Source organism: Plecotus auritus (assembly GCF_963455305.1).
Source record: "Plecotus auritus genome assembly, chromosome: 2".
Lineage (NCBI taxonomy): Eukaryota > Metazoa > Chordata > Mammalia > Chiroptera > Vespertilionidae > Plecotus > Plecotus auritus.
In genome coordinates this window covers 5,913,301-5,937,592 of record NC_137771.1, presented here as the reverse complement: position 1 = coordinate 5,937,592, position 24,292 = coordinate 5,913,301, and the positions used below count along the sequence as shown (strand labels likewise).

The window sequence follows — 24,292 nt, the reverse complement described above, 5'->3', positions numbered from 1 at the left end:
AGGAAATTTATAGAAGGCTTTGAACAGGTCTGGGAGAAGCTGGAGGGGCTGTCAAAATTCTTTGCCCTTGGAGGAAAAGCTCAATGAAGAAACAACGAAAAAGAAAAACTAATCAGCCATTTTAACTAATACAAAGAGTGTTGTCATTAACAATTAGAATTTCAACTGGGAGTTTACCAGATTTGTCAAACTGGTCTGTTCACCAATCTCTAGCACTGAGAACTTTATGACATTATAGAGAAACTATCCCACTAATACAGTCAGGGTTCCTGGGTTGGTTTTTTTTCGGGGCAGGAGAATTTAAGGGGCAAGAGAAGGTAGCATGAAGTGTCACTGCTTGGGTAGAATCAAGACAAGGGAATGGACATGAACACAAATATATCATTTAGAAACTACAAGACCATACTTCTCAGCACAAAATCATAAGCCTGTTTGTATTGTCCAGAGAGGACAGAAATGAACATCAGGCCTTCCTTCCCTAGCAAATAAAGCAAACAATCATGCAAAAGCCCAAATACATCCACCTACTATCAACAGAGCCTCTTCTGTCAGAGCTCACATCCTATCTAATAAAAGAGTAATATGCAAATTGGCCGTACCTCTGCTACAACCATAAGCCACGCCCACCAGCCAATCAGGAGCGAATATGCAAATAAACCCAACCAAGATGGCTGTGGCCACAGAGAGCAGGAGGGAGGCTTGGGTTTCCCCAGCAATGGAGGAAACCAAGCTTTCCGCACACCCTGGCGGGCCCAGGCCTCCACTCCAGGCTACAAAGTTTCAATTATAGAAGATAAATAAAGTCCAACAGAAATGGCGGCAGCCACGGAGCTGGAGAGAGCAGGAGGCTAGGGTTGCCCCCGGCAATGGAGGAAGCCAAGCTTCTGCAGCCCTGGCCTGTTTTGGCCTCCACTTAAGGCTACAAAGTTTCAATTATAGAAGATAAATAAATCTTAACAGAAATGGCAGCCGCCACGGAGAGAGCAGAAGGCTTAGCTCCGCTCCAGGCTACAAAGTTTCAATTGTAGATGATAAATAAATCCCAGATACCAGGGCCTCTGCTTGGGTCGCCAGGGGGCGTGGCCGGCCTGCAAACCACCACAGGCCCCTCGCCCAGGCCGCCCCACGCCCCAAGGGAACCCCCACCCTGATCCGGGACACCCTTCAGGGCAAACCAGCTGGCCCCCACCCGTAAACCAGACCTCTATCCTATCTAATAAAAGAGTAATATGCAGATTGACCATCACTCCAACACACAAGATGCCTGCCCTCATGTGGACACAAGATGGCCACCACAAGATGGCCAGCAGGGGAGGGCAGTTGGAAGGGACCAGGCCTGCAAGGGAGGGCAGTTGGGGGCAATCAAGCCTGCAGGGGAGGGCAGTTAGGGGTGACCAGGCCGGCAGAGGAGGGAAGTTGGGGGTGACAGGGCCTGCAGGGAAGGGCAGTTGGGGGGGACCCAGGCCTGCAGGGGAGAGCAGTTGGGGGGGACCAGGCCTGCAGGGGAGGGCAGTTAGGGGTGATCAGGCCTGCAGGGGAGGGAAGTTAGGGGCAAACAGGCTGGCAGGGGAGCAGTTAGGCATCAATCAGGCTGGCAGGGGAGTGGTTAGGAGGTGATCAGGCTGGCAGGCAGAAGCGGTTAGGGGCAATCAGGAAGGCAGGTAGGCGAGCAGTTGGGAGCCAGCAATCCTGGATTGTGAGAGGGATGTCCGACTGCCCGTTTAGGCTCTAAACGGGCAGTCGGACATCCCTCGAGGGGTCCCAGATTGGAGAGGGTGCAGGCTGGGCTGAGGGACACCCCCCCCCATGCACAAATTTCGTGCACCGGGCCTCTAGTCTATATATATAAAAGCCTAAGCGACCAGTTGACCAAACAATCGATCAACCAGTTGCTATGATGCGCACTGACCACCAGGGGGCAGACACTCAACGCAGGAGCTGCCCCCTGGTGGTCAGTGCACTCCCACAGCGGGAACGCCGCTCAGCTAACCAACAGGCGCCAGACGCCGGGCTCACAGCTGGCGAGCGCCACTGTGGCGGCAGTGGGGCGAACCTCTCCTGATAGGGACTGACTGGGCACGAGCCTGCGGCAGGCGCAGCGGGGCCAGGATGAGCGAGAGCGGCCTCCCCAGCAGCCTGCCGTTTCGAGCACTACTACATCCCTTGGGGGACGTTGGACTGCTGGTTTCGGCCCGCAACATCCCGAGGGGTGCCGGATTGCGAGATGGCACAGGCCAGGCTGAGGGACCCCACCAGTGCAGGAATCCGTGCACCGGCCCTCCAGTTTTTCATAAGGGGGAAGTTATTCCAAAGTGATCATCTGGTTCTGGAGACAAAGAACACCAGTATTTGCCTTCAGCACCCTGTGCTTAGCCCTTTCACTGTGGAGAACAGGCAGCTCCCATTAAGGAATTTTGCACTCAGCTGAAAACAAAAACAAAAATAGCATAGCAGGGTGTTCCCTCAGCACTGAACTATCCCATTCCTCCAGACCTGGCTTCCAGCTCCACAAAACCCACCCTGAGTACCCCTCACCCCACACCCCCCTTCCGCTGCAACTCCTCCTCTGAATAATGAGGGCTCTCTCAGGCTCCACGCCCGGCAATTCTGCACCAATTATACACGATTTTATACTGTTCGTTAAATTATATACAGCCCTGTGCTTTTTGCTAATTGTTTCATGTATACAAATGCCTTTCCTCCCCCAGATAAAATATATAAATTACTTGAGAAGAGGCTTAGTCTCATTCTTCAATTGTCTGTTCCTCCCGAGCATCCAGGGAATGGGTAACACCCACGGCCAGAATCCCTGTGCTACCGGGCTTTCTGGGGTTGGGGGCTACCATCCGTCCCTTCTCCAGCACCTGTGACTCAGCACCCGCTTCAGAGCAGCTTGTCCTGTACCCACAACCTGCCACACGAGCTCTCGCTAGCCCCTGGCAGGCTCCTCTGCCTGGCACCCTCCCACCGCCGCTCCCAAGAGGCAGAAGTAGTTCACACAAGACCATACAACTCGGCTGGTGCCCTCATTTAATCAGGCTGCTGCAAATGGTTGGCCAAAAGCAATAAGGCCATGACTGAGAGACTGTGGGAGTTTAATATAAAAAATTTAATAAAAAAAGAGGGGTCTACCTTTTAATAGGGCTCTAATTACCCAACTCATAGGATCAGCCCAAATGAGATGGGAGTTTATTTCGGGGGGTTTTTTTAATTATTGTTTTTTTTATATATATATAAATTGCTGCTATGTGTTTTCTTTCCTCTGAGCAATTATGCAGCAAGTACGTAAAGAGGGGAAAAAATATTAATTAAATATAAGGTAATTGTAGAGTTGGCCTGGAGAGAATGAGTCTGAACTCTGGACAATCACAGGCTACTAGGGTTTGAAGACTGCTCAGGGCCTCCCAGAAAAGAAAGAAATAAAAATACAACCAGCCAACAAGCAGATGCACAGTACAGCAGGAAAAGAGCAAGTACAGAAACATTAGTAGAGCAAAGGACTGCAGGGCTCCAAATACCCCGAAATCAGCGAGGCTGCCAACTGCTTGGGCTCCCTGCTAGAAAGGACCTCCCAGAGTTGGTCCAATCATGACCCCCCAGAATGGACCGGCCGCTCTCCTGGTGATCAATAGTTAAATTAGGAGATCAAAACTTAAAAGGAGACTGAGGAATAAAAAATTGAAAAGGACTGTCATGTTCAATTTGGACATCACTCCAAAACCAACTATAACTTCAGCCCGAGGGGCAGTGTGGCAGGCCCCGTGGGAAATACTCAAGGTCTAGCTAAGAGACTGGCTTTCACACCACCGTGACCTCAAGGAAGAACTCAGGCGATCCCAAAAGAGTGAAATGAAGCCACTGCGGGGCAGGTGGAAATGAGCCATTTTTGTAACAGCAGGTGACATGATGGCAGTAGTACTGCCCTGAAACAGTCCAGGCAGGGCTTGTATCGCCCTGGTCTTTCTCCCCTCTGTCCTGGAAAGCCTTAGAACAGGCTAGGACTCAGACTTGCTCACAGCACTAAGGCCCTCTCCTTCCCTCCTCACGCTACTGCCAGAAGGAGAAGGAAGAAAAGCAGGCGCAACAGCAGGCCCCGCAGAAACAGAACCTTGGCAGTACATCCCTAAACCTGCTGTCAACGTTCAAAGAGAGAAAAAGCTCTGAAAAGTTCACCCTAAAGCTGGCCCTCCATAAAACATGTCTGGTTTGTACAGAACAGGTCTCTCTACCCCACCAACAGGACCGGCAACCATCCTGAAATGCGAAGTAGGGTAAAAATGGGGCAGGCGGGCAGGCACTCTGGCTCAGACCCCCGAGCAAACGCACTTTGTCAGAAAATTACCTTCGGGACCTATAGGCCTCTTCCCTGCCAATAGTATAAGCAGGAAACAAATATCATAAACCTACCTACTAACCAGGCAAAACGGAGCTCCCTCCCTTACCTGTTCTTCAAAGGCCACCTGAGGTGCCCTCACCCTTAGGGGCAAAGCACAGCTACTCCAGCCCTAGCCGGTTTGGCTCAGGGGATAGAGCGTCGGACTGCGGACCAAAGGATCGAGGGTTCAATTCTGGTCAAGAACACGTACCTCAGCTGCAGGCTCCTCCCCAGCCTGGGCCCTGGTCGGGGCGCGTGCACGAGGCAACCAATCGATGTGTTTCTCTCACATTGACATTTCTCTCTGTCTCTCCCTCTCTCTTCTACTCTCTCTAAAAATAAATGGAAAAGTATCCTAGAGTGAGGATTAAAAAAAAAAAAAAAGAACGGCTAGTCTATACAATCAAGCAGCAACTTGGTTAAGCTCAGCAGCCTCACTCCAACTCAGCCCACAAAGGTTTCAGGCACCCCACTAATTACTATTGGTCAGCAATAAGCCAAGTGGTGCATCACCAACTGGGGTGGATGCTTTCAGTTCCAGAAAAGATCAGGCTTTGCCCTGACCAGGTAGCTCAGTTGATTAGAGCATCATCCCGAAACGCCAAGGTTGTGGGTTTGATCCCTAGACAAGACACATACAAAAATCAACCAATGAACGCATAAGTAAGTGGAACAACAAATCAACCTCTCTCTCTCTCTAATCAATAAATAAAAATTAAATTTTTTAAAAAAAGATGAGGCTTTACTAAAGAGATCTTACTAATTCCTGATGCCAGAAAGTCAGAAGGCAGAGGTCACTGATGGGGTTAGTCTCCACACAACATCTACTTTTAAAGGGACACTACTGATGAGATCGTAGGGTTTCTTGAAACTCACATTGTATTTTAACTATTAGAAAATGATACATGTGTAACCTGGATTCTTACCAGTGGCTCTCGAGGCATCACATTTTCACTTCCTGGACTAGAGCTTGGCTGCAAAGAAAAACAGAAACAAAAATAAGATCACAGTGCCACCCAATGGACATCAAAACCAAAGACATTCTACTCTCGAGCAACACACACACCCGTCTCCTATTTCTCTCCGTTTTTCACACTGCGGAGTGTGCTGGGTGGGCTATCTGTAAGCAGTGGCCCGAAGGGTCTGAAGTTCCCGCGAGCATGAAGAGACTGTTTGGGTTCAGTGCCAGCACCTCGAGAAGGCTGGGCTTGGCTTAGGAGGACCCAAGACCAGCAGCTGGGCAGCAGGGGTTGAGGACCATCACCAAATCCATGGAAATACCAAAGTCCAGCAGGAAGGTGTGAAGTGAAAGCAAAACCTCCTTTTTGCCTCCTCCCAACTAACGAGTTGACCAGGAAAGTGGAGAAAGAGATCCAGCCACAAGGGGGCCCCAGTTGCCCACACCCGGGATCTTCTCTGGGCTTCTATCTGGAGCCAGGAAAGCGAGATCTACCCTGGTTCCTACCCTAGTCACTGAGGACAGCGATCCACAGCAGAAAAGAAAGCCAGGCTTAAATTCTCTTTTCACAATAAGCTAGTGACAGGCTGACAGATAAACAGACCGACTGGCAGGCAGGCAGCACTGTGGCCCACTCACCTGGCTCTAATCTGCTCTGTTTCCTTCTCCTCTGGATCGCTCCCTCACCCTCACATCTGCCTTGAATCCTTGACTGATGTTACCAAAATTTAGAGAAAGAGAGAGATAGAGACAGAGACAGACAGGCTCGGAGGAAATTTACAAACCTCCAAAAGAATAAAACAAGCAGTTTGTGAGTTATGACTGGTTTACTGTACTGATGTTCAAACCAATTTCCAATTGTCTACAGATAATATCCAGACAACTGCAGCTAATGTGTGGGTCTTAGGAGCCAGCCTCCAGCCCCCACATTCCTCCAGCTCGTTCAAGATGGCAAGCGGCAGGCTCCTAGGAAAAAGAATAGGAGGTAGGAAAGGGAGGAGTCCAGTCCACAGAGGGTCCCCCAAGATGTCCCCCAGATGCCACCACACAGCTGGCAATGCACACTGGCAAGGACTCTGCTGGAAGACGGGCTCCCTCCTCATCCAAAGTCCTGTCTCAGTTGCTCCCAGGACAAGGCCAGCCAGCATGAAACTAGGAAGTCTCAGGGCAGGTGAGCATGCTTCCCCTCCCTTCCTTCCTCCCTCTCAAGGCTCAGGCATCAAGAAGCTCCTGCATTTAGATCTCTAGCCCAGACCCCTCCGAGTTCTACATCCTACTGCCTTCCTGCCTCCTCTTGGACTTAAATCCTACACATGTCCTTTTCCAGTGTTCCCTGAGTGAATGGGACAACCTTCCACCAAAATATGTGAACACAAGGCCATCCTTGACAGCTCCTTCTCCCGGACTCGCCCGAGCTAACACATTATCGAGCCCTGCCAATGTTCCTTCCTAAATATCCATGGACTCAGTCCATTCACTTCTCTCCATATCCAGTGCCAGCACCATGGTCCACGCTTCCAAAACCTGCCTGAGCCACTGCAAAGGCCTCCGAATCAGCTCACCCACACCGTGCTGGCTCTCTTCCCATTCGTTCTCCACACTGCAGACAGACTGCCCTCCCAAACGACAATCCAATCACCTCACCCGGAATCCACCCCCCCACCCCAGTAAACAACTCTAACACAGAAAAAACTTCTCAGCATGGCCTGCAAGGCCTTGCATCTACTCTGACTACATCTCCGTCTGCGTGGCACCGCATTCCCCAGCTCTGCCCACAACAGACACACTGGCCTTTGCCTCCTCTGTCAAATGGGCCTTTGCACATGCTATTCCTTCCTTTCCCTCTGACAATTTAACTTGTCACTTCTCCAGGGAAACATTCCCTCTCTGACACCCATGACGGGCTCAAATTTCTATTATATACTAACGGCCTACTGTCCCTCACCAGATTATAAACTCCAGAACTGTGTCTGCTTTGCACTGTATCCCTAGGGCAGGGGTGGGCAAACTTTTTGACTCTAGGGCTACAATGGGTTCTTAAACTGGACCGGAGGGCCGGAACAAAAGCATGGATGGAGTGTTTGTGTGAACTAATATAAATTCAAAGTAAAGGAGCGGAGGGGAGAGCAAGAGAACCCTCCGCTCTTTCGGCTCCAAGGGCCGGATAGAACAGCCAAACGGGCCGGATCCGGCCCGCGGGCCGTGGTTTGCCCACGGCTGCCCTAGGGCCTGGGACAGTATCAGGTGCACACTAGGCGTTTCTCAGACATTTGTACGATGAATGATGAGCAATGAAGAAGAGAGCAATGGTTCTAACTCAACTGAATGGACTAAATGTTAAAGCTGATTATATTCCTGAAGCTGCCTTCCCTCCAGTTGGTAAACACTGAGTGCTAACATTTATTTAGCTCATCCTTCACTTAATTCTCACCATAAATTTATAAAAGTATTGCTGATGAGGAAACTGAGGCAAGGGATGTGAAATAACTCACCCACGATGACTCAGTTAGTAACTGATAATAAAGGGGCCTGAACCTTTCTAATTAAACAAAATAATCAAGTTTTGTTTAGACCACATTTTATTAAGCACCGACCTTAATGCTGCCCCATAAATAATAAGGTAGGTTTTTTCACTTGATGAAACAATCCAATGCAAAAAGCTTAGTATTTAGGAGGCCTCATTCTGCCTTAACCCAAAACTTTCTTCCTGAGAGATCACCAAGGAACTTCCCTTAAATTCGTTTATCTCCTGAACAGCTAATATTTGCCAGAAGGAAAACTTGAAGCACTCTACAGTACCAAGTCTCTTTCATCACATACCTTTAAATTTTGAGCCATGAAAATATATTCTTTTTTGAAAAAACTTTAAATATTAAAAATTTTTAAAGGAAGCTTTCCTCTCATCCCAGCACTCAGTCCCTTCTTCCTCAGGCGACCCACCACTGATGCTAGTTCCTTATATATTCTTCCCAGGCTATTCAAAGAGTACAAGAAGCACATGTATGTGTACATGTCTCCACCAGTAACTTCAAACAGCAACAATCCCCAAATTCCTCAAGGTTTGGCTTCCTCCAGCCTGGGTCCCAGCACACCAAAGCCAGCCCTCCAAACGCAATCTGGGGCTACTAAGAGAGGAGCAAGCATTTCCCCAAACTCACAGTGCTGCCTGAGGTCAGTCTGCCCTTATCAGTGAATACAGAGAGCTTCTCGCCAATCTGGGAATTGCCCAATACTGATTATATTCTAGATCAGCCTTGGGCAAACTACGCCCGCTGGCCGGATCCGGCTGTTCTATCCGGTTCTCTTGCTCTCCCCTCCGCTCCTTTACTTTGAATTTATATTAGTTCACACAAACACTCCATCCATGCTTTTGTTCCAGCCCTCCGGTCCAGTTTAAGAACACATTGTGGCCCTCGAGTCAAAAAGTTTGCCCACCCCTGTTCTAGATCATTCTCTAACATACTTGCAGTCTAAGATGGTCTATCCCCCATTTCCTGTCTCAGAGTCCTTTAGATGACCAAAATAGCCCTACTACTCTCCATACTGGTACCACCACCTGAAATTCTTCACTGGGTAACTAGTTAATTCTCTCCCCACTAGATTTTAAGCTCCTTGAAGACAGGCACTGTACTTTATTGAAGGCTGGTCTGCAGCACTTAGAATATCATTGGTAATCAATAAACATGTGCTTCAATATTTTTATCTAAAAAGTTAAAACAAAGGAACCCCTCTGTATACATCATCCCACGTGAAACAAGCGGAGGACCGGCAGTGCCTTGTCTTTCCCTGGAATGCTTCGCCTCCACCCTAACACACACCTGGCCTATTCTCAATGCAGTGCTGTGGCTTGATGCTTCCCACCCCCAGGCGAATCACCCCCAAGGGGCGCCTGAAAATGTGTGCAGGTGTTTCTGGTTGCCACAATGACCAGGCGCCTGGGAGGCTAAATATCCTGCAAGGCACGCAATGAAGAACGAACTGTCCATCCAAACCCCCAACTGGCCCCCTTAGAGAATCCTGGCCACTGCTTCCTTATGCTGGGGAGGACAGACCCCATCGTCAGCATGCAGTTCACCGTGCTGTGCCACAGAAGGCAAAGGTCTGAGCAGGCAAGTGCTTGTCAGAGTGGAATTCCCAAGCTCGTTAATCCCACCAGTCCAGCTTTCATGAAAGCCCAACACTTCTCAAACGCCTACGCCTCCATCAAGCCCGTTTAAGTGGTCAAGTCTACTTTCTGGCTTGAGACAAATCCCTACAAATTAAATCCCACTGGTTCCTAGAAATCTTGACAGGGTGGCCTAATGATAGGAAGGTTCAAAAATCACAGCTGGGGTCTATTGCCAAGGTATAAGAAGTAGACTCTAGGCCAGTGGTCGGCAAACTCAGTCAACAGAGCGGCAAACTGCTCTCACGAGCCGCAGTTTGCCGACCACTGCTCTAGGCAATCCACAGTCAGGATCCTTCGGGGCCAGACTGCAAGAGCAGAAAGGGAAGAAAAGCAGAAACAGACAGCCTGGCTGGCTGGCGTGGCTCAGTGGTTAAGCACTGACCTATGAACCAGGAGGTCACGGTTCAATTCCTGGTCAACGCACATGCCCAGATTGTGGGGAGTGCAGGAGGCAGCCAATCCATGATCCTCTCTCTCATATTGATGTTTCTCTCTCTCATTCTCCCTCTCCCTTCCTCTCTGAAATCTATATATATATATATATTTTTTTTTTTTTTTAAACAGACAAACAAAAAAGACCACAGTGGCAGAGAGACAAAGGCTTTCAGTTTAATAGAGACAAAAACGCTCTCACTCCTGCTGCCCAGGCACTGACCGTCCCCAGCCAGAAGGTGAGCCCATGTGCTGACCTTGCTGCACAGCAAAGATCAACCGCACACACAGCTCAGGTTTGAACACTGAAAGGACATCCCAGTCCAAAGTCCAGGCGTACTCACTGACACCTGCCAAGTGACTGTGTAACTCTGGGTACGTCCCAAGCCAGTCTGGCCTATAGTCTTTGATGGGAAGAATAAGATTCAATTCAACAAATGTTTTTTTGAGAGGCACTGGTACAGCGGCAAGTGCATAAGCTCTAGTATTAATAACTGAGTGACTGTGGGCAGACTTTTCAATCTCTCTGAGCCTGTTTCCTCCTCTATGGGAATAACGGGAATAATACCAGCACCTGACATTCAGGACGAAATGAAGTAAGAGACAGTGTCACTGCTCCACTCAAAAATCAACCAACAGACTGCTGCTGTCTCTGATGGAGTAATAGAGACCACATTTACCTTCTCACTGTGAACTAGAAAACTAAATAAATAAACGGCACCGCTGTTTGTAGACACTGGACAGCAGGCAGTACAGGGCTATGATTCCTGACAGGACATAAACAAATAGTAAGAGCCTAAGATCAATCTGGCTGCACACTGCAGGCCAAGGAGAACTGGGGCGTGGGAGGAGGTGTCCCCAGCAGACCATGGCAGTCTCACTGAGTTGAGGAAACAAAGGCTGGGGTTCAGGGAGGTGAAGGCAGCTGAAAGTCACAGGGCAGAGTTCCAGAGAGGAGAGAACTATGCAGAAAGAGAGCTCCAAAAATCTGCTGAGAGGTTCCCTGAAGTCTTTGCTGAATATTAAAATGTGTGCATGCATCGAATGCGGCCCCACTAGGTTAGAGAGTGCTGAAGAAGCTGCGAACTGAGCAGGGCCCAGACCCTCACAGGCGTCACAAATCCCAAGCACCGGTGAAGGGTCCTCACTGAACTCAGCAGAAACTGGGAAGGGCCACATCTGGGTAGGGGACTCAGATCATCCCTGGGGTAAAAGCAACCCTAGATCTACCCTTAAAAGCGTAAAAATAGGACTTGATATTGCTTGTTGGTGAAAGAACAATCTGGGTGGGACGACACTGAAATCTAGAGCAGGAAACAAGTTGGTCCAAGGTGTCCTGCAGGCTATAAAATGCAGTTTAATCAGTGTGCCATTTTCTCCTTGTTCAAATTATGTGAACTAATTGGAATGCTCAATTTTTTTAATATGCTAATAGTTTTCAAACCTGAAAAAAAAAGAACATATAGAGATGAAAAATATAATATCCAAAGTAAAAATTTCACTGAATGGAATGAGCAGATTAGACACTGCAGAAGAAAAGGTAAGTGCACTTGAAGACATGGCAGCAAAAACAGACCAAAATGAAGAACAGACAGTGGAAAAAGACTAAAAAAACTTTTTTGAGAAATAATGACTGAAAATTTTCCCAATTTGTTGAAAACTACAAACTCAAGAGATCCAAGAAGCTCACCAAACTCCCAGCAGAGCAAACAAAACCACACTAAAGCACATTATAATGAAACTAGAGGCCCGATGCAATTCCTGCAAGAGTAGGCCACCACAGCCCTGGCTTAGTCCAGAAGGTCGTCCGGATGGTCGTTCCGCTGTTTGGCCATTCGGTTGATTTGCATATTACACTTTATTATTATAGATTGCTAAAAATCTATGAAAAAAGGGAAAATCTTATGAATAGCCAGAAAAAAAGAGAAATATTACTACAAATAATGGTCAAGATTAAGGGTGATTTTACACTTCCGATCAGAAACTATGCAAGCCAAAAACTAAAATAGAACAGTATTATTAAAATGCCCACAGGTAAAAAAAAAAAAATGTCAACCTAGAATTCTATATCCAGTGACAATATCTTTCAAAAGTGAATACTAAATTAAGACATTTTCAGAAAGAAAATAAAAAGCTATTAAGAGCCTAGCTGGTGTGGCTCAGTGGTTGAGCATCCACTTATGAACCAGGAGGTCATGGTTCAATTCCTGGTCAGGGCACATGCCTGGATTTTGGGCTCAATCCCAATGGAGGGTGAGTAGGAGGCAGCCAATCAATGATTCTCTCTCATCATTGATGTTTCTATCTCTCTCTCCCTCTTCTTTCCTCTCTCTGAAATCAATAAAAATACAGTTTTAAAAAATAAAAAGCTAGAAGAATTTGTCAGTAGTATACTTGGACCTCGGGAAATGTTCAAAGAAATTCTTAAAGCAGAAGGAAAATACCAAATGGAAACTTGGTCTACACAAAAGAACAATGCCAGAAATTATAAATGTGTTTGGTAAATATAAGATATTTTAAACGTATTTTTTATTTTTAAAAGATAATTTAAAATGTACTATGGGATTTATGACATATGTGGAAGTAAAATCAATGACACCAATAGTAAAATCAATGACACATAGTATAGTGGATGAGAGGGAAACTAGAAGCATACTGTTGTTAGGTTCTTACGTTATATGTTAATTGGTAAACTATCATTTGAAAGTAGTCTGGTAACTTCAAGTAACATATTATAAACCTTGGAGCAATCACTAACAAACAAAAAACAACCTAAAAAGTAGTGGTAAACCAATAGCAGAGATAAAATGAAATCCTTAAAAACAGTTCAATCCAAAAGAAGAAAACAAGAAAAAAACAGATTTTAAAAAATTGCAAGATGGTAGATTTAAATCCAATCACAAACGAAACACTCCAGTTAAAAGGTAGAGTTATCAGGCTGAGCAAAGGAACGTGGGGGAGAGCAAGCCCTAGCTGTATGCTGTCTATGAAATAAAACACTTTAAAGAAAAAGACACATATAGGTAAAAAGCCAAAGAATGGAAAATGATATACCATGCAAACACTAATCATAAGAAAGCTGTAGTGGCAATATTAATCTCAGTCAACTTCAAAATAATAGATACTACCAACGATAAGCAGGGAAATTTCAAAAATAAAGGAGTCAATCAAGATGACACAGTAATCCTGAATAAGTATGCACACAATAACAGAGTTTCAAAATATATGAAGTAAATCAGACATAATTACAAAGAATAGACAAATCCACAATTTCAGTTGGAGACATTAATACTCCTCTTTCCTTAACCAGAAGTCAGTAAAGATACAGAAGGCCTAAATAACACTATCAACCAACACAGTCTGACATTTGTAGAACACTCCAACAGCAGAATACACTTTATTTTATTTTATTTGTTTTGTTAATTCCACTCGAGGATATTTTTTCCATTGATTTTTAGAGAAAGTGGAAGGGGGAGGAGAGAGAAACATTGATGAGTCACATCGATTGGTTGCCTCCTGCATTGACCTCAACCAGAGCCAGGTATTGAACCTGAAACTTAGATATGTGCCCTTGACTGGGAATCAAACCACGACCCTTCAGTGGGCAGGCCAAGGCTCTAACCACGGAGCCACAAAGGCCAGAGCTATACATCATTTGCAAGTTCCTAAAAAAAATTCACCAAGACAGACCACAAAACAAATCCCAAATTTAAAAGATTTGAAAACACAGTATGTTTTTTTACCACAAAAGAATTAAACTAGAAATCAGTAACAGAAAAAAAAATTTGGAAAAGTCCCAGATATTTGGAAATTAAACAACAGACTTGTAAATAATCAATGGGTCAAAGAAATTAGGAGAAATTAGAAAATATTCTAAACTAAATGAACATGAAAATACAACATATCTAAATTGTGGAATGCAACTAAAGCAGTACTTAGAGGGAAATTTACAGTTTTAAGTACTGATTTTAGAAAACAAGACAGAAAAAATAAGAGCAAATGAAACCCAAAATAAATAAAAGGAAAGGAATATATGATATAAAAATTACAAATAGAGGAAAATCAATTAAATAAACGCTGGTTTTTTGAAGACACTAATAATTTCCACTATTAGAAATGAAAAAGGGGAGACCATTGTATTTCTATAGACATTTAAAAGATAATAAGGCAGCCCAACTGGTGTGGCTCAGTGGTTGAGCATCGACCTGTGAATCAGGAGGTTACGATTGGATTCCGGTCAGAGAACATGCCCAGGTTGTGGGCTCAATCCCAAGTAGGGAGCACGCTTTCATCATTGATGTTTCTCTCTCTCTCTCTCTCTCTCTCGCTCTCTCTCTCCCTCCCTCCCTCTCTGAAATCAATAGAAATATTAAAAAAAAAAAAAAGGAAGAAGAAGAAGATAATAAGGCCCTGACCGGGTAGCTCAGTTGGTTAGAGCATCCTCCTGATATGCCAAGGTTTCAGGTACGATTCCTGGTAAGAACATATACAAGAAACGACCAATGAGTACATAAATAAGTGGAACAACAAATTGATGTTTCTCTCCCTCTCTCTTTCTCCCTTCCTCTCTAAAATCAATTAAATACATTAAAAATAATAACAAAGAAATATTATAAAAAACTTAAAACAACAAACTTCACAACTAAAATAAACAAATTCCTTGAGACATACACTGAGTGGCCAGATTATTATGATCTCTGAACACATAGTAATCTGGCCACTCAGTGTATATCCTATATCAGTGGTCGGCAAACTGTGGCTCGCGAGCCACATGCGGCTCCTTGGCCCCTTGAGTGTGGCTCTTCCACAAAATACCACGTGCGGGCTCTTCCACAAAATACCACAAAATACGTACAGTGCGATTGAAACTTCGTGGCCCATGCGCAGAAGTCGGTTTTCGGCTCTCAAAAGAAATTTCAATCGTTGTACTGTTGATATTTGGCTCTGTTGACTAATGAGTTTGCTGACCACTGTCCTATATAATAAAAGGCTAATATGCAAATTGTCCCCAAGACCAGGAGTTCGACCAACAGGCAGATTGGCCAACTGCCCATGTCCCCTCCCCCTGGCCAGGCTGGCCGGACCCCACCCATGCATGAATTCATGCACCAGGCCTCTAATATATATATGTCTATATATATATAGATAGATAGATATAGGTATATATAGATATATAGATATATGTATATATATATATGTATACACACACACACACACACACACACACACACACACACTCTGAGTGGCCAGATTATTATGCATTCAGAAATCATAATAATCTGACCACTCAGTGTATACCAAATTGACACTAGAAATAAACAGAAGAGTTGTTGTTTTTTAATATATTTTTATTCATTCCAAGAGAGGAAGGGAGAGGGAGAAATAGAAACACCAACGATGAGAGCACAACCCCTACTGGGGATTGGGCCCACAACCTGGGCATGTGCCCTAACTGGGAATCGAACCATGACCTCCTGATTCATAGACAGATGCTCAACCACTGAGCTACACCAACTAGGCAAAACAGGTAAGTTTAATAGCCTTATATCTACTTTAAAACACACAATTAAGTAATTTAAAACAAAAAAGGAAATAAAACTATAAATCAATATCCCTCATAAACATAAATGTAAAAATCCTTAACAAAATACTGACAAAACAAACGCAGCAATATATAAAAAGGATAATAATACATTATGACCAAGTGGAACTTAGCCAACAAATGCAAGATTGGTTTAACATTTGAAAAATCAATCAACATAAATCACCATATTAACAGAACAGAGGAAGAAAACAGTAAGATCAACTCAACAGAAAGCAAAAAGAGCACCTGACAACACTCAGATAATTAAAACTGAAAGTTGAATCTCCTCCACTTGGTAAAGGGCACCTAACAAGCCACCTATAAGCTAACATCATATTTAAATGTGAATGACTGAATGCATGTTCCTCGAGATGAACAAGGTAAGACTGTCTACTCTCGCTATGTCTTCTAACTTTGTACTAGAAGTCCTAAGCTGTATGTACAATAGTATAAGAAAAATAAAGGCATATAAATTGGAAAGCAAGAATTAAAGTTGTCTTGCCCAGCTGGTGTGGCTCAGTTGGTTGACCATCATTCCATGCACAGCTGGTCTCCGATGCCATTCCTGGCCAGGGCACATGCCCGGGCTGCAGGCTTGATCCCAGTAGGGAGTGTGCAGGAGGCAGCCAATTGATGTTTCTCTCTCATCGATATTTCTGTCTCCTCTCCCTCTCCCTTCCTCTCTCTAAAAATCAATAAAATGTTTAAAAAAGAATTAAAGCTGTTTTGTTTTGTTTTTGCAGACAGCACTATCATCTTAACAGAAATCTACAAAAAGCTATTAGATTATGAGTTTAACAAGGTTGCAGAAATAAGGTCAACATACAAAATCAATTTTATTACTATGCTAGTGGCCGGGTGCACGAAATTCGTGCATGTTAAAAGGGAATTAATTAGAGGAAATATTTTAATATTGCTATTTGCCCTTTCTCTATAATAAAAGTGTCAGAGATGAAAGAAAATTAGTAAAATGTATATGAAAATCTTCCTCCTGTCAGAGTCTGGGGCATGCCGCGGGACCCAGAGTCAAGTCCCCGCCCACCTGCGCGTGCCTCAAAATTGTCTGAGACCCAGACCCGGCCAGCCCCACCCCCACTGAGCGAGATCCAGACCCAGCCAGCCCCACCCCAATCAAGCCCCACCAGGTGGGGGGCACAGCCTCAGGTGCCCCGGCGCACACCAGGCGGGGGGCTCAGATTCCCCCCTCACACCCTTAGGTCCCCAAGCCCGGCGCCAGGGCAGGGGAAATGTCAATTCTCCCACCAACTGATCTATAGATTCCACATAACTCCACCAAGCTTTTTTGTAGGAAGTGAGAAACTTATTCTAAGATTTATATACAGATGCAATAGACTAAAGCTAAAACAATTCAGAAAATGAATACGGTCAGACCTGATTTCAAAATTATTTAATCTGCATTAGGACAGACATATGTATAGACAAATGGAAGAAAATAGAGTCCAGAACTTGATCTATGTGTACACAATGTTTTTAAATTTTTGACAAAGGTGGCAGGATGATTCAATGCAGAAAGGGTAATCTGTTCAACAAATGATAATGAACTGCTATTCATATGGGAAAAAGGGACCTCAGCCTTTACCAATAAGCACAGGAAAAGATGCTCAGCATTAGTCATCACAGAAATGTAAACTCAAACCACAATACCACCACACACGCACTAGAACGGCTAAAATTAAAAAGACGGACAACACCAAGTATTGTTGTGAATATGGAGAAAATGAAAACTAGCACGACTTTGCAAACTCTTAGGCAATTTAGTATAAAACTAAACATGCAACTACATGACCCAGCAATTGCACTCATAGATATTTATCACGAAAAATGAAAACATATATCCTCACAAACACTTACACATGAATATTTATAGTAGCCCCGAACTAGAAACAGTCATGTGGGAAGACTCTGATCTAAGGTGACTCTGGTGATCCCCACCTCCTGGCATTCATGCGTTGGTTTTGTCCCCTTGAGTATGGGTGTACCTGTGACTTGCTTTTGGCAAAGGCGACAGGATGCATGTAATTACATGTACGTGGTTACGATGCATATGACAGTAATGTCCAATTTGCTAAGAGATTCTCTCCCTTGCTGGCTGTGAGGAAGCAAGTGGCCATGCTGGGAAGACCTCGGTCTGCAGTCCATAAGGAACTGACTGCTGTCCACAACCACATGAGCTAGAAACAGATCCTTCCCCCGTCCAGACTCAGATTACAGCCCCGGCCCACACCTTGATAGCTGCCTGTGAGACTCAGCTCAACTGTGTCCTGATCCTGACCCAGGGAAACTGAGACAATAGATACAGGTTGTTTTAAACTGCTAGGTTTGTGGTAATACTGTTATGCAGCAATAGGTAATTAATATAATCCAAACACCCATCAACTGATGAACAGGTCAACAAATGTTGGTATATCTACACAGGGGAACACAGCTCACTAATAAAAATTAATTACTGACACGCACAACAATATAAATTTCACAAACATTACTCTCAGCAAAAGAAATGAAACAAAAGAATACATACATAAGTTTAATAGCCTTATATCTACTTTAAAATACACAAATAATTTAAAACAAAAAAGAAATAAAACTATAAATCAATATCCCTCATAAACATAAATGTAAAAATCCTTAACAAAATACAAACGCAGCAATATATAAAAAGGATAATAATACATTATGACCAAGTGGAACTTAGCCAACAAATGCAAGATTGGTTTAACATTTGAAAAATCAATCAACATAAATTCCAAAAGAGGAAGGGAGAGGGGGAAATAGAAATGAAATTTCTATTTCTTTTTTTTTTTTTTAAATATATTTTATTGATATTTCACAGAGAGGAAGGGAGAGGGATAGAGAGCTAGAAACATCGATGAGAGAGAAACATCGATCAGCTGCCTCCTGCACACCTCCCACTGGGGATGTGCCCGCAACCAAGGTACATGCCCTTGACCGGAATCGAACCTGGGACCTTTCAGTCCGCAGGCCGACGCTCCATCCACTGAGCCAAACCGGTTTCGGCAAAATTTCTATTTCTTATGAAATTCTAAAAAAGACATTATAAACTTATGAAATTCTAGGAAAGGCATTATAAACTACAGTGATAGAAAGCAGTTCAGATTTCCTAAGGCCAAAGGCTGAGAATTTCTAGGAAGCAGCATGAGGGAACATTTAGGAATATTGGAATTGTTTTGATTTAATTGTGGTGGTGGTTACACAGATATACACACACTCACACACACACAAACACACACAGGCAGTCCTCGGGTTACATCGTTTCGTGGTTATGTCGCCATCTCCCATTTATTTATTAAAAAAAAAAAAAAGTTCCGTCATTTTGACATATGTACATATGTGCTTTATGTTTTTTATTATTTATTTACCACAAGTAAAGGTCAGGAATTGTTATCTTTCTTTTAATTTTGTTCACAGTTTCACTTCATTACTGCTATGTATGTGTTCCATGTGAGTGACATAGGTGCTTATGTAGGTGGGTTCCGACTTACAGCAAAAATCGCATTACGTCGCGCTGTAGGAACAGATCTCTGACGTAACCCGAGGACCTACTGTATGGGTACACACACACACACACACACACACACACACACACACACGTATATATATTTGTCAACATCCACTAAACTGGCCACAACATACCTATTGAATTCCACAGTAAAGTTTTTGGCCACAAAAACTTTGTAACTCAGTAAGGGAAGATATATAGACATAGATATAGATATATGTGCCTAATATGCAAATTGTCCCCTCGGGATTTCAACTGGGAGTTCGATCGCTTGCTATGACATGCACTGACCACCAGGGGGCAGCGTGGAATGAAGGAAGGCCCCAGCTGGCAGCCAGAAGGCCCCAGTCAGCCCTGATCACTGGCCAGACCTAAGGACCCTACCCATGCACGATTTTCGTGCACCGGGCCTCTAATTTAATATACGGTATTACAAATATTAGCAAAGTTGCAAAATAAGTGACTAGTTTAGAAAAAGTTATCTTCACAAAGGAGAAATGCGATAGACATCACTTAACAAGCAATCAAACATATCCTCAATAATGGGACAAACTGGTAGCATATGCCTCCTGATGTGACTCACTGAGGACAGCTATACAGTGTTCTCACAAAAAATGTCTAACCTGGATCTAAACATGAGGAAACAAATCAGAGAAATCCAGAGAGCAGACACTACAGAACAAAGGTCCGGACTCTCCTAAGAGTCAGTATCAGGAAAAACAAAAAGGCAGATGAACTCACCAGAAATGCATACTATATCTTCACAGAAGTCATGTAACATATTTTCACAGAAGCACTAACTGTAATAACCCAAAAGGCAAACAACCTACATGACCATTAAGAGCAGAATGGTAAATAACAAATGGACAAGTATGTTCACACAATGTAAGAACTATATAGAGCAGTAAAAATGAACTGTCCCTGTTCACAACATGGATAATCTCATAAATGTAATGATGAGGGAAAGCAGCCACTGAGCCAATGGATTTTAAGTCAGAATAGGGACAACCTTTGGGGGTTGGGGAGTGATTGGAGGGACTCTAGGCGGACTTCTGAGGTCCTAGTAATGTCTGATTTATTGATCTGGGTACTGCTTACAATTCACCAAGCTAGACAAATAATTTGTGTGTTTTCTGGATATATGTTAAACTTCAGTAAAAGTTTTTTTTAAATGTTAAAGGTTAGGGAATCATTCTACATTAAAGCAGACTAAAGAGATAAATCAATACAATCTCTGTTTCTTGATTGGATCCTGATATTTTTAACTGGGAAAATTTGAATTTCGACTGTATTAAGTAATATTTTGTCAATACTAAATATTTTATGTGATATTGTAGTTGTGTAACCTTACTCTTATGAAAGACAAGGTGAAATATTACAGGATGAATATTGTGATGCCTGTTACTATCAAATCTTTTTAAAAAGATATATAAGGAGCCCTCATACCAGTTCGATTCCTGGTGAGGGGCACATGCCCAGTTGCAGGCTTGATCCCCAGCATGGGGCGTGCAGGAGGCAGCCAATCAATGATTCTCTCTCCTCATTGATGCTTCTATCTCACGCTCCCTCTCTCTTCCTCTCAAAAAATCAATTTTTTAAAAAAAAGTTGAGGGGAAAAGCTCTTGTTTGCACTGCTATCATTCAAGAGTTCTTAGCCTTCCAAACCTGCATGTAGAGACTTAGAGAAGAAAACTCTCATTGGGCACTTAGTATGCACAACATGCTTTTTTATTTTTATTATTATTTATTGACTTTAGTGAGTGAGAGGAAGGGAAAAGGAGGGAAACATTGATTTGTTGTTCCAGTTATAGATGCATTCATTGGTTGATATTTTTTTTATTAATCCTCACCCAAGGTTATTTTTCCATTGATTTTTAGAAGAGTGGAAGAGAGAGGGAAAGACAGAGAGAAACATCGATGTGAGAGAAACACATCGATTGGTTGCCTCCTGCAACCAAGGTACGTGCCCTTGACCGGAATCGAACCCAGGCCAATGCTCTATCCATTGAGCCAAACCGGCTAGGGCCATTGGTTGAATCTTGTATGTAGCCTGGCCAGGAGATCAAAACCGTTAACCTTAGCGTATCCGGATGATGCTCTAACCAGCGGCTGCCAACCTTTCAGACTCACAGACCACCCGCTGGTGCAACTGCTCTAACCAACTGAGCTGCCCGGCCAGGGCACGACATGCTCTTTACATCTGTGATTCCAGGGTAACTGCTATTACTCTCATTTCACAGAGGAGAAAACGGATGCTCGGTAGTTAGACAGTGCTAGGGTTCAAACTGGTGTGTCAGACACAGGCCCTGCTATTCCACTCCATAATGTCTTCCCTGGGCTCATCTCCTTTCCCTGCTTCTGTGTTTTCTCAATCCAAAATTTACTATGTCCAGTGAGCCTCAAAAATTCGAAATTTATGCTCCGTAGTAATACTCAATAACCATTAGCCAATCAGATTGAACCAGCCTCTCTCTCCACTGAAGACGGAAAAGCTGGTGGGAAAGTATGGAAATAGGGATAACATTTCCTCTTCCTATGGGCCATGACATATGACATGCACAGACTAGAGGGGACTTTGATCAGAGATCAGACAGTAACATTGGGAAAAAAGAACAAGGAAATGAAGCAATAAATGCAATTCCAACAGACTATCTTGGAGACAGGCTAAAATGACTATGCCATTATGCAAAAGCAAGTATGTCACTGAAATCTAAAAGTCACAAAGAACAGCTAAGATAAATACCAGCATTTGGGGTGTGGCTTTAAATTTCAAGGAAATTACTTCAGAATAAATAAAAGAACTTTAGTGGACAACATGAAAAATCATACCCTAAAAGACATGATAATAGGGCTTGAGGAAAGCTTTAGATCATTTGTGAATGAAAATGCAGTTTAGTGAATGGAATAATCCTATATAATAACAGGCTAATATGCAAATTGACAGAATGGCGGAATGACCGGTCGCTATAACGTGCACTGACCACCAGGGGGCAGATGCTCAATGCAGGCGCTGCCCCCTGGTGGTCAGTGAGCTCCCACAGGGGGAGCACCACTCAGACAGAAGCTGGGCTCACGGTTGGCGAGCGCAGCGGCAGTGGTGTGGCAGGAGCTTCTCCTGCCTCCACAGCAACACTGAGGATGTCTGACTGACGGCTTGAGGGCACAGGCCAGGCTGAGGGACCTCCCCCTGCCCCCAGTGCACGAATTTCGTGCACCGGGCCTCTAGTAATAGATAAGACACTAGGTCAGGCACTGCTCTAAAATAAGTTAACTTACTTAACCCTCAAGGACAACCCATGCGACAGGCACTCGTTTCATTCTCATTTTACAGATGGGGGATCTAAGGCCAGAAAAATTAAGTAATTTATCTAAGATCACCCCGCTGGTAATAGGGGGGCTAGGATTCTAAGCCAGTGGGGATGGCTTCAGAGCTCATACTGTTAACCGCCGCTCTACATTGCCTGTTAAGGAAGAAAGAGTTGGTTACTCACTCCTCATCTTTCAAAATGAGATACTGATTCCACAAAGACAAGTAACCAGTTTTCTAGGAGAGACAGAACACTGGCTCCGCCCCACAGGAGTAATGCAGCTCTTCCCACAGACAAACCCAGTTTGGGGGAATTCTCCACACAGATCTTTCAATTCCACTCTGCTTGAACTAGAGAAAAAGAAGACAGGTTGACCAGGACTTAAGAATGAAATGGCGCCTGCAGCCTGGTCACTCAGTGGGCGTTGTCCCATGCACCGAAGACTTGCCGGTTTGGTTCCGATCAGGGCACTTGCCAAGATTAAGGGCTTGGCCCCCAGGTCATAAAGGAGGCAACTGATTGATGTTATGCTCTCACATCGATGTTTCTCTCTTCTCCCTTCCTCTCTCTCTAAAAATCAATAAACGGTAAAAAGAGTTGGTTCGCTTAAAAAGTGTGCTTTTGCAGCTTATTGTTAGTGAGAGGATCTGGCATGAAGAGTTCCAGTTTTTCTCCAGGCTGCCAGCATATTCTGATGCAATCCCATCTCTACCAACTTTGGAAAAGAGGGCAAAGGAGAAGCAGAGTTGAAAACCAAACAAACCTGGCCACGTCCCCTTAAAGGACCTCAGAGCCTTTCCACATTGGTGGGGGGGGGGGGGGCAATTTCCAGAACCCAAGAAACATCTGGGTCCTACAATGGCTCCAGGTGGCAAGATTTTCAGTAATGTTCACAGCACTAGGAAATAGATGTTCAGGGACTGAAGGTACCCTTTCATCCCGGCCTGTGGGCATTCCTAACGTTTAACAGTTCGGAGAAGCCCAGATTCCGAGGAGCCTCGGCCGTTCAGCGAGCTATATGGGGTAAGGCAAGAAAGGAGGGCCCTTCTCGCAGGACCCGCCTCACACTCCAGAATTTTCCGGCAGTGAGAAGGCCAGAATCAGCCTTAATTACTTCCCATGTTTTACCATCCAGACATCTTTCTGACCACTCACTCCTCTAACGGAGCTGGTCTGGGGAACACTCAACTCCTCCAAGTGCAACTCCTACAATAAACTTATCGTGAAGAATAAAACAGTAAGAAACACTGAGGGGTGTCGTTCTGCCTAGGAAGGAAGCGAAATACCAGCAGGCTGCCGAGAAGTCCACAGGTGTTTGGAGGTGAGAGATGAGTGAGGAGGTCCGGGCTGAAACCATTTTCTTCTTCCTCTGTCTAATTCCAACTAAATTCACACGCGTCTGGCTGACTGGTGGAGTCGTGCACACCTGGCTGTAAGTCCAGGCTCCATCAGGCGGACGACTAAGGTCATGTTACAGACCCTTAAGATCCACTTCTGCAAAATGGTGGTTAATAGCCTGTACTTCACAGGGGTTCTAATGAGCATCAAACGAGATAATAAACGTCATTTGTCCTCGGCATGCCAGCACACACTCAGGAAAGGTAAGGTGCCGCTTACCCCCGGCCCAGCCACTCCACCGCGGACTGCCAACCCCTGCGGAGGCCGCATCACCCACTGCTTCCCGACAGCGACTCGGGCATGAGCGCTGGTCCTCGGGGTCCCCTCACTGGATGAGGTGTGGCTGAACCTGTGGCCGAACAGCTAGACCGGAGCTCTTGGTCGAGAAACCAAACTCTGGGAAGCGAGGACGGGTCCTCAGCAGAAAGCGTGGTGGCGTCTGTTTACATGGAGTCAGTCCCCTTGCCACCAACGCACTGCGAGGGTCCGACCCTCCAACTTGGCGAGGGGAGCGCAAAGGCGACTAACGAC

At 44.6% G+C, this 24,292-nt stretch overlaps 1 protein-coding gene across 3 annotated transcripts in view; it reads right to left on the bottom strand.

Moving 5' to 3' along the window:
- The window catches only part of PEX14 (peroxisomal biogenesis factor 14), a 134,719-nt gene that overhangs the window by 109,932 nt on the left and 495 nt on the right, over nucleotides 1-24,292 (bottom strand). The window contains exons 1-2 of one of the 3 annotated variants that reach the window (XM_080654615.1): nucleotides 23,981-24,276; nucleotides 5,302-5,349 (exon numbers count right to left, since the gene is read on the bottom strand). In XM_080654615.1, coding sequence (XP_080510741.1) covers nucleotides 5,302-5,349; nucleotides 23,981-24,031 — 99 coding nt within the window. In that variant the 5' untranslated portion in view covers nucleotides 24,032-24,276. Of the gene's footprint in view, nucleotides 1-5,301; nucleotides 5,350-23,649; nucleotides 23,919-23,980; nucleotides 24,277-24,292 lie in introns of those variants that run through there. The other 2 variants (XM_080654617.1, XM_080654616.1) reach the window with 2 other exon arrangements.